This window comes from Puntigrus tetrazona, chromosome 6 (genome assembly GCF_018831695.1).
Source record: "Puntigrus tetrazona isolate hp1 chromosome 6, ASM1883169v1, whole genome shotgun sequence".
Lineage (NCBI taxonomy): Eukaryota > Metazoa > Chordata > Actinopteri > Cypriniformes > Cyprinidae > Puntigrus > Puntigrus tetrazona.
In genome coordinates this window covers 24,045,185-24,059,676 of record NC_056704.1, presented here as the reverse complement: position 1 = coordinate 24,059,676, position 14,492 = coordinate 24,045,185, and the positions used below count along the sequence as shown (strand labels likewise).

General features: G+C 34.4%; 1 protein-coding gene across 1 annotated transcript; it reads right to left on the bottom strand.

The window, feature by feature from the left end:
* Positions 1 to 2,151: 2,151 nt before the first annotated feature.
* On the bottom strand, positions 2,152 to 10,940 carry sun2 (Sad1 and UNC84 domain containing 2). Its single transcript, XM_043242531.1, has 18 exons — positions 10,690 to 10,940; positions 7,957 to 8,077; positions 7,744 to 7,865; positions 7,338 to 7,421; positions 7,161 to 7,220; positions 6,976 to 7,069; positions 6,591 to 6,652; positions 6,361 to 6,464; positions 6,174 to 6,251; positions 6,033 to 6,086; positions 5,859 to 5,902; positions 5,631 to 5,748; positions 5,322 to 5,540; positions 5,074 to 5,158; positions 4,328 to 4,443; positions 4,084 to 4,251; positions 3,910 to 3,999; positions 2,152 to 3,231 (listed from the first exon to the last, which is right to left on the bottom strand). Exons 2-18 carry the CDS (start codon positions 8,073 to 8,075, stop codon positions 3,118 to 3,120), a joined length of 1,731 nt encoding a protein of 576 aa, XP_043098466.1. The 5' UTR covers positions 8,076 to 8,077; positions 10,690 to 10,940; the 3' UTR covers positions 2,152 to 3,117.
* Positions 10,941 to 14,492: the final 3,552 nt, after the last annotated feature.

Genomic DNA, 14,492 nt, shown 5'->3' with positions numbered 1-14,492 from the left:
CTTGTTCTTCCTCTTCCTCTTCATCTGATGGAAGAGCTGAAACCAGACCATTGATGATGCTGTTAGTACAAACCATGTGTCTGTCGAGCACCATCTGCTGTTCAGACATGTTTGGAAACACAGTATGCCTGGCTCCAATGTGCCTTGTCTTTTTTTTTTTTTTTTTTTTTTTTTTTTAGACTAGTAGTTTCACCCTTTGTTTTTGTATTTTTTTTAACCTAGTAGTAATCAGGTTTTTACTGATAGTTCATCTATAAGTATTTGTGATATTTTATATATACATCAGAGTAATCAAAGGATATATTTTACTTATGTAATATATATATATATATATATATATATATATATATATATATATATAATATGCTATTAAATATATTATAAAATCTGCTGTTAAACTTTGTTCCGGTTTTTAAGCACTCCAGAATAAATGTTAGTTTTTAGTTGGGTAAAAAAAAAAGCACATACTTGCTGTTCACCTCCTAATAAATCAGATATATTATTTTTCACTTTTTAGATATATCAAATACCTGTACATTTTTCTTTTTTTTTCTTCTTTTGTTTGCTTTTGAGTGTGTGCATGTGATTTGACCAGCAATACAAGAGGTCAAATGAATTTGTGTTTCGACACCAGCATATTGATCCTCGCTGCATTCCATACGGGAGCATCGTGTGTGTGTGTGTGTGTGTGTTTGAGGTTTTGTACACATCAGAAAGACATGCGTGTGTGTATTTGCGTGTTTCAGATCATATGCATGTTCACGTGAACTCTCAGAAACGAGCGTGTCCCACTGTGTTGTGTGAAATTGTCAAAGAAACATGTTTTAAAGTCTATGGAGAGTTTGGAGATTTCCAGCTGTAACTGTACATAATGAATGTAAAATAGGTGAATTTTATGTCTAAGACTTCAAAGTTGTAGTTTTATAGAGTGATTTTTAATAGCTGTACCATTTTCATCTGTTTTTATAACGTAGAATATATTTCTTTTCTTTGATGCACTATCATGGTAGTAAATACTGTAAGACAATGTAAACATCTTACTGTTTTTTTTTTTTTTTTTTTTTTTTTGTTTTTGTTTACCATACTGTATTTATTAGATCACCTAATTTATTTAGTGTTTGCTTTCAGTTTTACTTCTGTTATGGAAATAAAATTGTTAGAAAAAAAACTACAGTGTTCAGTGTGGGTAGTTGTAGCACAGTAGTTCTGATTGATCAAACACAACTGATTCAGATTTTAAGATTTTTTATTTTTTTGGTTTTGGGACAGGCACGCAAAGTCAAAAAACCCCTAAAATATGCATTTATTTTTTACCTTATTTGTTCAACAACTGCCAAACGATTAATTTTTTTCAAAAATCCCCCGGTGATCGTTTGATTTCTTTAAAAACTCTATTTGTGAGCTTTTAAGGCTCCAAAAGCAGCATCTAGTGGCACTTAATGAATTTGCATTTTCATTAAGAAATGCATCAAGGCCTCAAAATGCTAATGCTTCATTTTTATGTCAACATGAAACGGCTTGACTCTATATGAGACTTTTATACAAAATGTATATAAATATTCAAATTTAAAACGTTGCACTTTTCATTCACTTAAATGTGTTACACACTGCATGATATTTAGCATTTTCAAAAATCCATAACGGGCACTTTAATAGAGAAAATGTGTTTTATTTTAAAGACGTAGTAGCCATTGCTTTAGCTTAGAGCCGCAGAAATCAAGAGCCTCAGGAACTTATTTTTGAAGTAAGCAAAGCAACTGAACCCTTAAAGTGTTTCATAGTGAAGTATTGGCCTTTCATAACAAAGCGTTTGTGAGGGTGTGGTACAATTCTCTGGTCAGCAGTAGATAAATGAAACCAGATTCTTCTCTTTGTGTTAAATACGTATAGATGTGTCCACACTAGGGGAAAACAACTTCAGAAAAGCGTGGGTAAAAAAATACTGGCCGTATAAATTTGAATTCAAATTCAAATTGAGTCAGGTCTAAAAATAATGTTGGTGCTGAATTGCCAGTGTATAAAACCATGAACTTTAGCACTGAATTACTAAATGAAGCATGAAAAGATGAGTGCAGCGCTATACAGGCAGATCTGCATTAAAATGTTTTGTGTGTGCGACTCAAATGCATTTGTAAATGCATTCACGCAGCATCATGTACCATGAAATTTATTTAATAAAAATCCTATTCCTTGCAAAAACAATCGACAATGACAGCAATTTCATGTAAACTTGCCAAATTAACACCAAAGCTCTATTAAGCTTAATGTAAAACGAGCCAAAATAAATCAGGGCAATGTAAATATTTATACCTTTTAAGTGAAATTAAGTGCATCTGAAAAACTGCATCATTAAGCACATATGTACAAATAAGAGGACAACAGAAGTATATAATCTGGGACGTTCAAGAGCACTTTGGTTTGAAAACCCAAAACCTGAGTTTGACTCCGGTCCTCCCCCGTCCCGCAGAGGAGACGTACGCCATCTGACACTTCTAGTACCTATCTATACTCTTCAGCCGGGGGGCGGGAAAAAAATGATAACATCTCAGAGTGCAATCAAAGAAAACAGCATTGTTACATAAAGATATACATAAACCATCAACTATTATAAGCTTCTTAAGAGGTATATGATTCTATGATGACGTGAATAAACACATTTCAGAACCATCTATCGTTGCAAAACACAGCACGTAAAAGGCAGAGCAAAACAACACAAATGCTGCTTTTTCCAGCTAAGCATGACACTTTTTGTCCTTCATTTTGTTTTACAAACCATGTTTGCTCTAAAACACAATATAAGCCTGTCCTTCAACAAAAGCACAAACGTCTGTATATCTGTATAAACTAAAAATGTACACCTTTTAATAAACATTTCCTATTAGTACTTAAAAATTAACGTTTGAGGAATGTAAAACAAAATAGTTTTTTTTGAGAAGGCAAACGGTCTTCATTCTGATATCAGTCGACCGTTTGTGTGCGTTTTTTGGTATTCGTACATTAGGAAGCTGTCTGATTCGTTCCTTAAGAGTCCAGTGCATTTGAGCTTTACGTTTTTTTTTTGTTTTTTTTTGCATAGAGTAAACCAAATCTGAAGAATCATTTCAGATCCTCTTCCTCTCAGATGAGTGAAGGTTCTCCGTGAACTCTGAAGCGATACACGCAGGTGTACTCCAGGTGACCCCAGTTGCTCAGGATCCTCAGCTCTGTCATGCTATAGATCTCGGACACTTCCTGCAGCCAAGAAAACAGAAGCAACTTTATTAGAATTTAGGATGAATTTCACAAAATTATATCTGGTCATATCTAGGTACCCCCAAATTTAGCAGTTAATGTTTTTTTATAAATGTATAATTTATATGTATAAAATATATTTTACATAAAATAAAATATGCCTATATTATTAACTAATATTTATTTTGCCCCAAATTTTATTATTATTATTTTAATGTGTACATGCTGTTATTATTTAAATAAACACTACTGTTGAAAAACATTTTTTTAATCATAGATTAATTTAATAAGGATGCATTGATCTAAGTGACAAAAAAGAAAATACTTTTATAAATGTTTAAAATTATTACAAATTATTAATATTAATTACATATAATTATTAAAGTTTTAATAAATGCTGTTTTTTTAAACCTTCTATTCATCAAATAAATATATTTAAAATGATCACCGTTTCTAAAAAACAAAACATTGTAAACACAAGTGGTGTTAAACATTATAAACACTAATAAAATTAATAAGAAATGTTTCTTGCAGGAAATCATGTCATACCGGAGTAATGGTGCTGAAGATTTTATTGCATTTTTGATTTACCAAACTTTTAAACGGTAATGTAAATACAGAAATACAAAATGCACTACAATGATATAACGGTAGATAATAAACAGTCTTTGTGCTCACCGCCAGCTTGAAAGTCTGAACGGGTTCTCCATCCTGGTCATACGTGAATGTACCAAGCAGCTTTCCGTCTTCAATCTCATCAGACATGCCCTTAACACAGAACACCCGAGGAATCTCAAAACGGTTGCTTTTTCATTGTTACGCAGAAAAGAAAACACTGAAATATGAACTCACATAGACAGCGAAATCCTTAGGTGCGCTGTCAATGCGGCCAGTCGGTGAGAGCTCTTTGGGAAGGTGTTCGAGTGTCACGTGGCTGATTCTTACTGGGTACGACAGCGCAATTACCAGGAAACCCTGGGAGCCTTGGAATGCCCAACACTTCCCGGGATACAGCTCCGGCTGCAACACACACACATACAGAGAAGCTCGGGAGTCGGATCAGTGTCTATGTGCCGGTGTTTGTGTGATCTCATACCTGTATAACAGTCCGAGGGCTTTCTGAATGATACCACAGAGGAATGCCGAATAAACTCAGACACGCAGATCTGGTCTTATACGTCTCCGAACAACGAGTGTTGAGCACACTGGCACCTGCACAAACACACACACACACACGTTATACACATATATACACACTACCGTTCAAAAGTACAATTTTTAAAAATGTTTTTGAAAAAAGGCTGCATTTATTGATAAATCAGTAAATGTAGTAATATATTGCAAATTATTATAGCAATTTAAAATAACTGTTTTCAATTTTGAGAGATTGCAAAGGTAATTTATTCCTGTGATACGAAGCTGAATTTTCAGCATCATTGCTCCAGTCTTCAGTGTCACATGAACTCATTGTAATATTCTGATTTGAGCTCAAGAGACATTTTTTACTATTATGAAATGTTGAAAACAGCTATTTTCAATCTCTGTATGTATTTATTGTTCACACACAAACACGTCTGGTCAGCTATCCTTATGGGGACTCTCCATAGGCCTAATGGTTTTTATAGTGTACAGACCATATATTCTATTGTTCTACTTCAACCCCACCACTACAGGCATTTTTAGATTTTCAAACAACTTCATTCTGTGTGATTTATTATCCTTTTTGCCTGTGGGGACCTCAATTCAGGTCTGTGTGTATCCCTGCCAGGGATATAAAACAGGTATACACACACACACACACACACACACACACACACACACACACACAAGAGAAATTAGTACCAGAAGATTCCAAGGCATAGTCCGCCAATCCAATCCCATCCGCCCTGTAGAGACTAAGTGCCCTGTGGACGACTTCTTTGACATCCTATTACATATTAAAACAAAATTCTCATTAAAGGGCATCGTGATCCTGATGTATACTTCAATCTAAGACTAAAACACCTCAAGAAAAAAAAAGACAGAATTTGCCTTTTTTTTTTTACTATACTAATTCTGCATTTAACATGCCGTTCCACACAGACACACACTTGTATCGTGACAGCTCCGGCTCCTTCCTGCTGCAGCGTCTCTCCCACGGTCCTCCACACGTCTCTCCTGCTCTCTTTCTCATGGGCCAGTTTGTCTAGTATCCGTTTCTCCAGATCCTCCAGCGCCCTCTGCAGCTCAGGACGGAGCACTAAGACCGATTCCAACGAGCTTGGATCTTTCAGGAGTTTTATTAGCCAATCGGATAGCTCTGCTCTCAGCTGCAGAGAAGATGATAAAGGATCAGTTGAATAATAAGTAACTGCAATCATCACATCAAAGGGATTTAAATGCGTTCAAAGCAGCCTTACGTTATTGTTGAGAGTGTCTTGTGCATCAACTCTATCCTTGAGGAGGTCTTGGGCGGATTGAAGGTTTGAGATGCCGGACTTCAGTTTAGTAATCTGCTGCTCATGTTCAGTCTCAGCACTAATGAATATTAAACGTATTCATTTGATCACTACATGAAATAATGATGCAATGTGCAAAAGAAGATTTAACTCCACAAAATCAAAATACAAATCTGATGAGACACTAACTTCTTCATCTGGTCATTCATAGACTTCAGATCAGTTTGCAAAGTCTAGGAGACAAGCACAAAAAAAAAAAAATCTGAATTACAGTAGGTGGATGAGATCATTTCCTGTTTTGTTGCTATGACAGAAGAAACAATGGTAGAAAGGAAGAGGGAAGGTTTCGTTTTCTTTCCTCACCTCAGATATGACCTTCTGTCTAATGCTCTCCTTCTTCAGCAGTTCGATGTCTTTCTGAGATAACGGACGCAAAGAGAAAGAAATTGGGACACTTCCTCTTCAAAAGATACAGACATAAGAAGATTTTGATTAGATAATTACCATCAGGCTCGCCTCCCTTTCTTGCAAGCTGGTGAGCTCTTCCTTCAAGTTTGACAGGCTGGCATGCTGGAGATGATCCTACAGAGAAAAGTGCACTCGATTAAATAATAATTAAGTAACTGAGAAATAACTGAGTATGAAACATGACCTTTTAGAGGTCTAAAGAACCTTGAGGAAATCTACTCACAAATATTTCTTTCACGGGTCTATCTGTCTTTTTAACAGATGGAGTTTTGGAAACAACCTCAGATGGAGGAGAACGAGAAGCAAACGGGAACCAGTACCATATTCCTGCACAACGATATTAGGTGATTACATATTAATGTTTACAGCGACATGTGCCGTATGTAGGCTTAACGGTTCAAAGTGGGTTATTTAGAAACATAAAGATTCATTTTTTACTATTTGCTGTCTCACCAAAAATGAGAAAGATGAGAAGGAGGACCAGTATGACAGCCTTTCTCATATCCGATGTGCATCTACAGAGAGAGAAAAAGAGGAAATGTCATCACGTGTAAAAATAAATCTTCAACTGTTCTTTGAAAATGAACAGAATACAGCATACATTTCCAGAACAGAACAAAATTCTCTGCTATTCTGAGGTCTGTGAGACTTTTGTGAATGTTTTTTGTAGTTTGAAACAGTTTTGATGTTGGTCTAGACAATAAAAAGGTTCTTTACAATATAAAGGTTCTGGTTTAAATGCATGAAAGTTACAGTGAATCTAACTATCTAAATATCAAGCATATTCTTAAGACCACATATTAGCAATCACAACACACACACACACAGAGCACTGTACCTGCTGAGCAGAAACACATTGATCAGAGACAGTCGAGAGGTCAGGCTGTACCATGAACTTCCCAGCCACCAGTAGAACATAACCAGAGCCTGAGCTGCAACACACACATGAGCACATGACTACTGCGGGAGAAAAAGCCTGATTGTTCATGTTAGTGGGGTGAAGGGAGGGTTCACATTTAATACCTGGAGAATGAAACGCATCCCACACAACAAACCGCGGTTCAGCTACAGACTGGGCAGAACCTGATAAGGGAAAACAAAGATTTTTCAGCTCTCTTTGCCTGACCGACCAACCAATGCAACCAACCAACTAGCCAGTGATCTTTTTTCCCATTTATAAAATTTGTAATGCACACTTACTAGGGTTTGATTTTATAGATTGTTCATAATGCTCCTCAGCCGAGGAATATCCAGAGGAGAATCCCTGAGTAGCAAAGGGCATGCCTGAAATACAAAGACAGTAAAAATGAACAATGCTTATATAAATGTAATGTATTTTAGTTATTTTAATTTTCTATATATAATTTTTATACATATACATTTTCTTTTATTATATTTTTATTAATGTATATATGTATATATATATATATATATATATATATATATATATATATATATATATATATATATATATATATATAATTACAATACAAATATTTTTTATTTTACTTATCTATATTTGCAGATACTGTTTATGTATTTTTTTAATACTAAAATGACTTATTTATTTGTTTACTTTTCAGCTTTTGCATGTGCAGATACTAACCGTTCTCATTCTCTGTGAATTCACTGCGCTGCCCAGTCAGTATCTGACTCACACTGCTCGCGCGGCTTGAACTGCGGGAAACACTGCCTGCACTCTTGCGGCCGCTCCTCTTCTTGAAGATCCTGAGGGAAAGCATCTACATCAGGTGAAAATGCACATGCAAATATTTACTGTATATGAAGTAGCTCCAGCTCCAGCTCCGTACAAACAGACCTGGTCGGGCTCTCTTTGTAAGAGATGTGGCCAGTGGATCCGGTGGAGCTCGTGCTGGCAGCGTCATCATCCAGCAGGGACGTCCCTTTGGTCACTAACCTTGTGCTTCGCCTTGACATCTCTGAAGAATACATTACAAGTACTTTAACTTATTAGGGGTGACTGATATTTTCTTATATTGATACTGTAAAGCTGCTTTGACACAGTCTGTATTGTTAAAATAGTATATAAATGAAGGTGAATTGTGAGGTTAATCCCATTTAAAATAAAAGTTTTTGTTTACAGGATATATGTGCACATACACACACACACACACACACACACACACACACACACATAAAGCATATATTTTTTAAATATTTCCACGAATTATAAATTATATCATATATAAATATATTTCATGTATAAATGTAACATCATTTTTATTTATATAATAAATATACATAGTACACATACATGTATTATATAAAAAATGTATATTAATCGATTAACAGCATTAATATAGACATATATAATTAATATTAATATATATTTCAATATAAATATTAATATCGATATAGTTCAGGTTTCATTTTCATTTAGTTTAAAAAGTTTTTATTTAATTGAATCCATTTTTATCATTTTATTTGTTTATCTAAGCTTTTATCTTAATGAAAAAATTTTTTTAAGAATTTGTTTTGGTTAACGGTGATGAACCCTATTAAATGTTCCCTCGTGATTATTACAATTTACTCATTAAGAAGTCCCTGCTCACAGGCAACAATGTGAATCAGACCACCAACGTGAAAAACACGTCAATAAACGTCAATTTAATAAGACGCTGCACATTGCAGTCACAAAGTGTAGTCTGATACTGATCTTTGTGTAATTCCTAATCTTAAACAGCAGGCTCATCCCGTGAAGGGTGACGGAGCTTTTAGAAGCAGATTAAGTGAAGGAGAACACGTGGAGCAAATTCCCCAACCACGGACCTCCAGTTCCCCTTCAATCAGTTACATTAAGTCCCTTTAGTTGGATAATCTCAACAACAGACTGCACTTTACATTTTAATTAGCTAGGAATCCACCCTTCTGCGCAGATGGAGAAATGCAAACACACACTCATTCGACGCTCTTGTTTGCATTAATACATCATTCAGCGTTTGTAAGAAAGCACCTATTCTTTTTTTCCCTACAAAGCCTTAATCCTAATAAAGCTAATACTCTCAAGCTGCATTAAATCATGCCTGTACATTTAGAAACTACTCAAAGGCAAACGGAGGAAAGCACTAAGAATGGACAAGATGCAAAGTTTAATAGATCCGACTGTATCAGTATGTCTGTCAAAACCTGTACAAATAAGCATCAGATGCTTTCGGTGACCCAAAACAGAAACTAATGATTGAGAACTGAAGTATTATTTACACCACGTTTGATGTAACGGATCCAGTGCTTTAAAACTAAAGCTAGTAATCCCACTAACAGCTATTTGAAACTGAGTTTTGTCTTTCAGATCAGCTGTGTTCATTAAATTCATCATACATGATTAAGATATTTCTGTTAAATGTGTGCAAATGATTTAAAACACTTTTTATATTATTAACATGTTATTTATTAGTTATAATATTGGTTTATTTATTTGTTGTGTTTGAGAAAATGGTAAGAGAACTGTTTGGGAAAAAACAGTGTGTATATTCTGTATTATTATTATTTTCTTCACTCAATTATTGTTTTTAATATTACTGTTTTGTACACTTTTTCAAGGTGAAAGGACTACTAATATACTACAAATGTTCATGTTATGGTCATCAACAAACGTGACACTGGACCACAAAACCAGTCATAAGTAGCATGGGTATGGTATGTTTGTATATATATATATATATATATATATATATATATATATATATATATATATATATATATAAAATTTATATTTATTTATTTATTTTTGCCACAAATAATTAGGATATTAAGTAAAGATTGTGTTATCTGATGATTATTTTGTACATTTCCTACCATAAATATATAAAAATTAATTTTTATAATAATTTTTGATTAGTAATATGCATTGTTAAGGACTTTATTTGCTTTAAAGGTCTTTTCCCCATTATTGTTATTTTATTTTATTTTTATTCTCATTATTGTTAAAATTTGCCCTATCCTGTCAAACCAATAGAAATCTTATTTATTTAACTTTCATATATTTTATTTTTTAAAAATCTATTTCAAAACAATTGTCTGGTTTTGTGGTCCAGGGACACGAATATATTATTTTACATTGTAAATGTATCACATATTAACTCTATTATTTAAGTTATATTAACTAACAAGAATAACCGTGCAAACACAAGCAACAAACATCCCGTTATATATCGCGATAATGTTCTGGAGGCAAAGCCAGTTTCCATTCTTCGGCGGTTCTCTTGATATTTGCGCCAATTTTAACCACAAAGAAACGTTTCTTGTTAAAACGGGGTCGCTTCGCTTCCTTCCCGCAAATTAAATGTCTGTGATGAACAACCCCGAGCGGACTCTCCAAATGAGAAAATAACTACACGTTATGCAGCTACGCAGCCTTTTGCATGGAAATGCGTGTATTTACGAGTGCGTTTGCGGCACGCGCCTATAAAATGCTCGCGCAGCATCACTTCTATACCTGAACACGTCGACTAGCTAGTCCACTAAACGGGCAACTCCGCTTTTTTAAAAAAAAACGTAAGTTAGCGTTCATACACCCCCGTGGTCGCCTCACCTTCTCCGTGGGTCTCCAGGAAGACATGCAGTCTGTCAAAACCTGCCAAAGTGCGAGCCGCTCATCCGAAACGGCTCCGCGGTGACGGAATAGCGGCGGAGACGTCGCTACGCTCGCGAGACACGGAGCACACGCGTCGATTACGCGGCTTATAACGGTTTCTAACGCGCTACGGCAAGATGCTTTGAGGACGGAAGGGCTCGTCTTTATCAGGAAGGCTCTTTTGACAGTTGTCAGCTCAGCGGCTCCACCTCTCGTCGTCGTCTCTTTGGGGTTGTTTATAGAGAGACGCGGCCGCCGCGCTGCGCCTCCCAGCGGACGTGCGTAAGTTACGTAGAAAACCTCGCTCGTCGAACGACGCGCTTAATTCGCGACATAATCCTTTTACGCAACTGGTCTTCGTTGTTTTGTCCAAACACTTATTTTAACTAGTTTTAAGCACTCACCTTCTGTCGACCAGCTGACTTTGCGTAACCGCGGCATGTGTGAACGGTTTATGTGCAAAAATTCAGAAGTAAATAATAACGGTCGTCACTTCTTCTCAAGGCGTGTTTCTATAAAATATGATATTTATATTTATAGGTGATATGTATATTATGATAGAGTATAGTAACGGAGCTGACGCAAGATTTATTAAACATAATTTTAAATAATTTAATGTTGTAGAATTAAGTAAGTGACTGTTTAGGGCTTTTATAAATAAAATGTTGCCAAAACAAAAGTACTATAAAATATTTTTATGAATAATAATAATAATAATAATAATAATAAAAGGCTTCTGGATTCACCAGTGAAGACTGGAGTAATGATGTCATCATAGAAATTAGTTATAATAATAATAATAATAATAATAATAAAGACTTCAAATCACCTTTGACCTTTTTGTCTCTCTCTATATGTAATCTTGAATATAATTTTCTACTAAAACCTAACTACAGTATGTTCCTTATATATATATATATATATATATATATATATATATATATATATATATATATATATATATATATATATATATCCTATAGGATTCATATAAGGATATGACGGCTAAGACTGGAGTAATGATGTCATCATAGGAATTTATTATAAAACATTTATTTATTTCATGTTATAATATGCTACTGGTTAATGCTTATTAATGAGTATTACTTGTTTGTTGTATTTTTGACCAAACAAGTGAAGTCTTGGTCAAGACTTTTAAAAAATTGGAGAAACTTTTACGGAGCCAAATAATTTTTTATATACAGAAGATGGCGCCATCGAGCTTTCTTATGCTTGGACCGCGCACGAAACCAGGAACAATTGCTTTCAGATATAATCAAATTCATTTAAATCATAGCCTACATTTGTTTGCCCGTGTCAACCACTCTCAGCGCCTGTTAAATCTCTTTCAGCCTTAACATTCAATCAAATTTAAATTACATTTACCCATTAAACACACTAATATTAATTCGTTTAAAAAAAAAACATTTGCCCGTCTGAATATAGAACACTTTTTCAGCACAAGACCTAGCAAGACCTCATATCTTACTGCTTTAGATTGAAAAACTGCATGTTTGCTTTGGCTGTGACGACAGAGAAAGAGGTTTTCTGCGGCAGACAGACAGGGTTAATGCATTCAGAGCTCTGCCGGCAAGTACAATGCAATTTGTACCCTTCTCGCTGAGTCAATGGAGGTTAACTGAGAGCTATCAACTCTGATGTGTTCTAGAGGGATTGAACGAATGTTTGAATGTCACGCGCGCCTCCAGCTGTGTTCACCTTGAAGAAAACATCCAATCAATAGCACATCCTCAAGGCCTTGTCTTATTCTAATCATTGTACTTACATACCATTTTAGTTTGATCATGTCTGATTCTTGAGATATTAACAGAGCTAAGCGACAAAAAGACCTGTATAGCTACAATATATAGGCCTACAATACAATAAATTTGTCACAAGTCGTAAGGACAACGAAAACCAATCAGAATAATAGCTTTCACATATTTTGTCAGCTGTGGCAATGCAATTTAATATAAGTTTCATATCTCAAATCATGTATGTATATATATATATATATATATATATATATATATATATATATATATATATATATATATATATATATATATGCACAAGATGCATTATTGATAATTCTCATCCATTTTGCTAGAAGAGGAAATTTCAGATGTATAAAATGCAGTCAGGTGTCTAAATTCATAGGGATTTTAAGATTGCAATAAGCTTGCAATCTCTGTTGCCAATCTGTGCACCTTGATTAATTAAGTGAGGCGACATGCGGTGATCATTTATTTCCTGCCGGCTCTATGGATTACATTGCTTTATCAGAGCCAGATGTTTTGCTCAAGGTCGCAGATATACACTGTAAGGGATGTCAGGCTCAATTGTAACTGAAAATGTGATTATTTTATCACTTATGCAAGGTACAATCACATAAAGGTCATCCGGAATGAAAAGGAAATGAAGAATGTGAGATGCACTTCCCAAAATTTGATTTTTAGTGCCTTTCTGCTGTTGCCAAGGAAACCAGTTGCATGTGTGTGTGTGTGTGTGTTTTCACGTGTGTCAGTGTATAGTTTGTGTATAGCAGCTATAAGATCACGTAATCAAAAGAAACACCACTTAATTTGCTCTTTTTGTTTCTCACACGCAGATGCACACGAAAATGAGGATGAAGAAATCGCATCTGACTGCCTGGACATCAGGTTTTAAAGCTTTTGTCCTGGACATTCTTTATCGAGTTGAACCTGCCGGCTGATTTATTCATTATTCGGAAAGCGGTTCATGATGAAGCAGTTTTTCAATTGTATGTGAAAGGCAATCAAGCTCACTTGTGCATCTAACAACCTCTAAGGTCCTTAATAAGATGGGGAAAACAGACATCTGATGCATATGGATTTATCTGAACATGTATAAGGAGCTGAGAACAGAGGAAAAAACACTGACCAGTGCATTTCCCCTTGTGCTGAATCACACCGTCAAAAGACATTATTATTATTATTATATTACTAAAGATTATATAATTAATTATAATTGTATAATTATAATTAAACAACAGTTAGTTAGGTACTCAAAGCTGACTGGCCCGAGCAGTGTTCAAACAGCATTTTTTCATAGTTTTCTGTCAGTCTGTGCATTAGTGGCAAGGATTCTGTTTGGAACTATTTTAGTTGCCTGGCTCATCTCTTATTTTACGGTTATAAAAAGAATGCCCTTAAAGGACTAATTGCTAAAAGTTTTTATTTCATTATTTTTATATATTTTAATTTTTTAAATTATATTATTTAATCAACATTATATATATATATATATATATATATATATATATATATATATATATATATATATATATATATATATATATATATTTATATATATAATTTATTTTATTTGTATTAATATTGCTATTACTGTAACCAAATTTCCTGAACAAAATAGGACAGTAATCGCTTTATGACTTCATGTCATATGAATCATTTGCCATTTGTTTCACTTTAAAATTTAAATTCTGAAATGTAAAGAATAAATTTTTTTTCAGCTCAACTGCTTCATTGGTAATCATTTCATGCTTTACAGTTACAAGCCTCTACATTTTTGAAGCACTTTCTATTATATACATTGCTGTATTATAATGTTTTCATGTTCACAAAGTAGACCTTAAAGTCCCTTTGACACCAATACGTAGTGCATGATTTAAATGTATAACAGTGTTGTTCTAAAGTGTATTTTAGGGTTATTCTATGTGCCATTCATATTGTCAAGAGGCTGTGTGTGTGTGTTTGTGTGTGTGTGATTATTTGTGC

What these genes read in the sequence shown, in the direction of transcription:
- sun2 (XM_043242531.1), bottom strand. Translation starts at nt 8,075, where the DNA reads ATGTCAAGGCGAAGCACAAGGTTAGTGACCAAAGGGACGTCCCTGCTG. An exon ending in GGATGCGTTTCATTCTCCAG is followed by an intron (nt 7,070 to 7,160) that starts GTATTAAATGTG and finishes TGTGTGTTGCAG; the next exon opens with CTCAGGCTCTGGTTATGTTC. An exon ending in TTCAGACTTTCAAGCTGGCG is followed by an intron (nt 3,232 to 3,909) that starts GTGAGCACAAAG and finishes TCTTGGCTGCAG; the next exon opens with GAAGTGTCCGAGATCTATAG.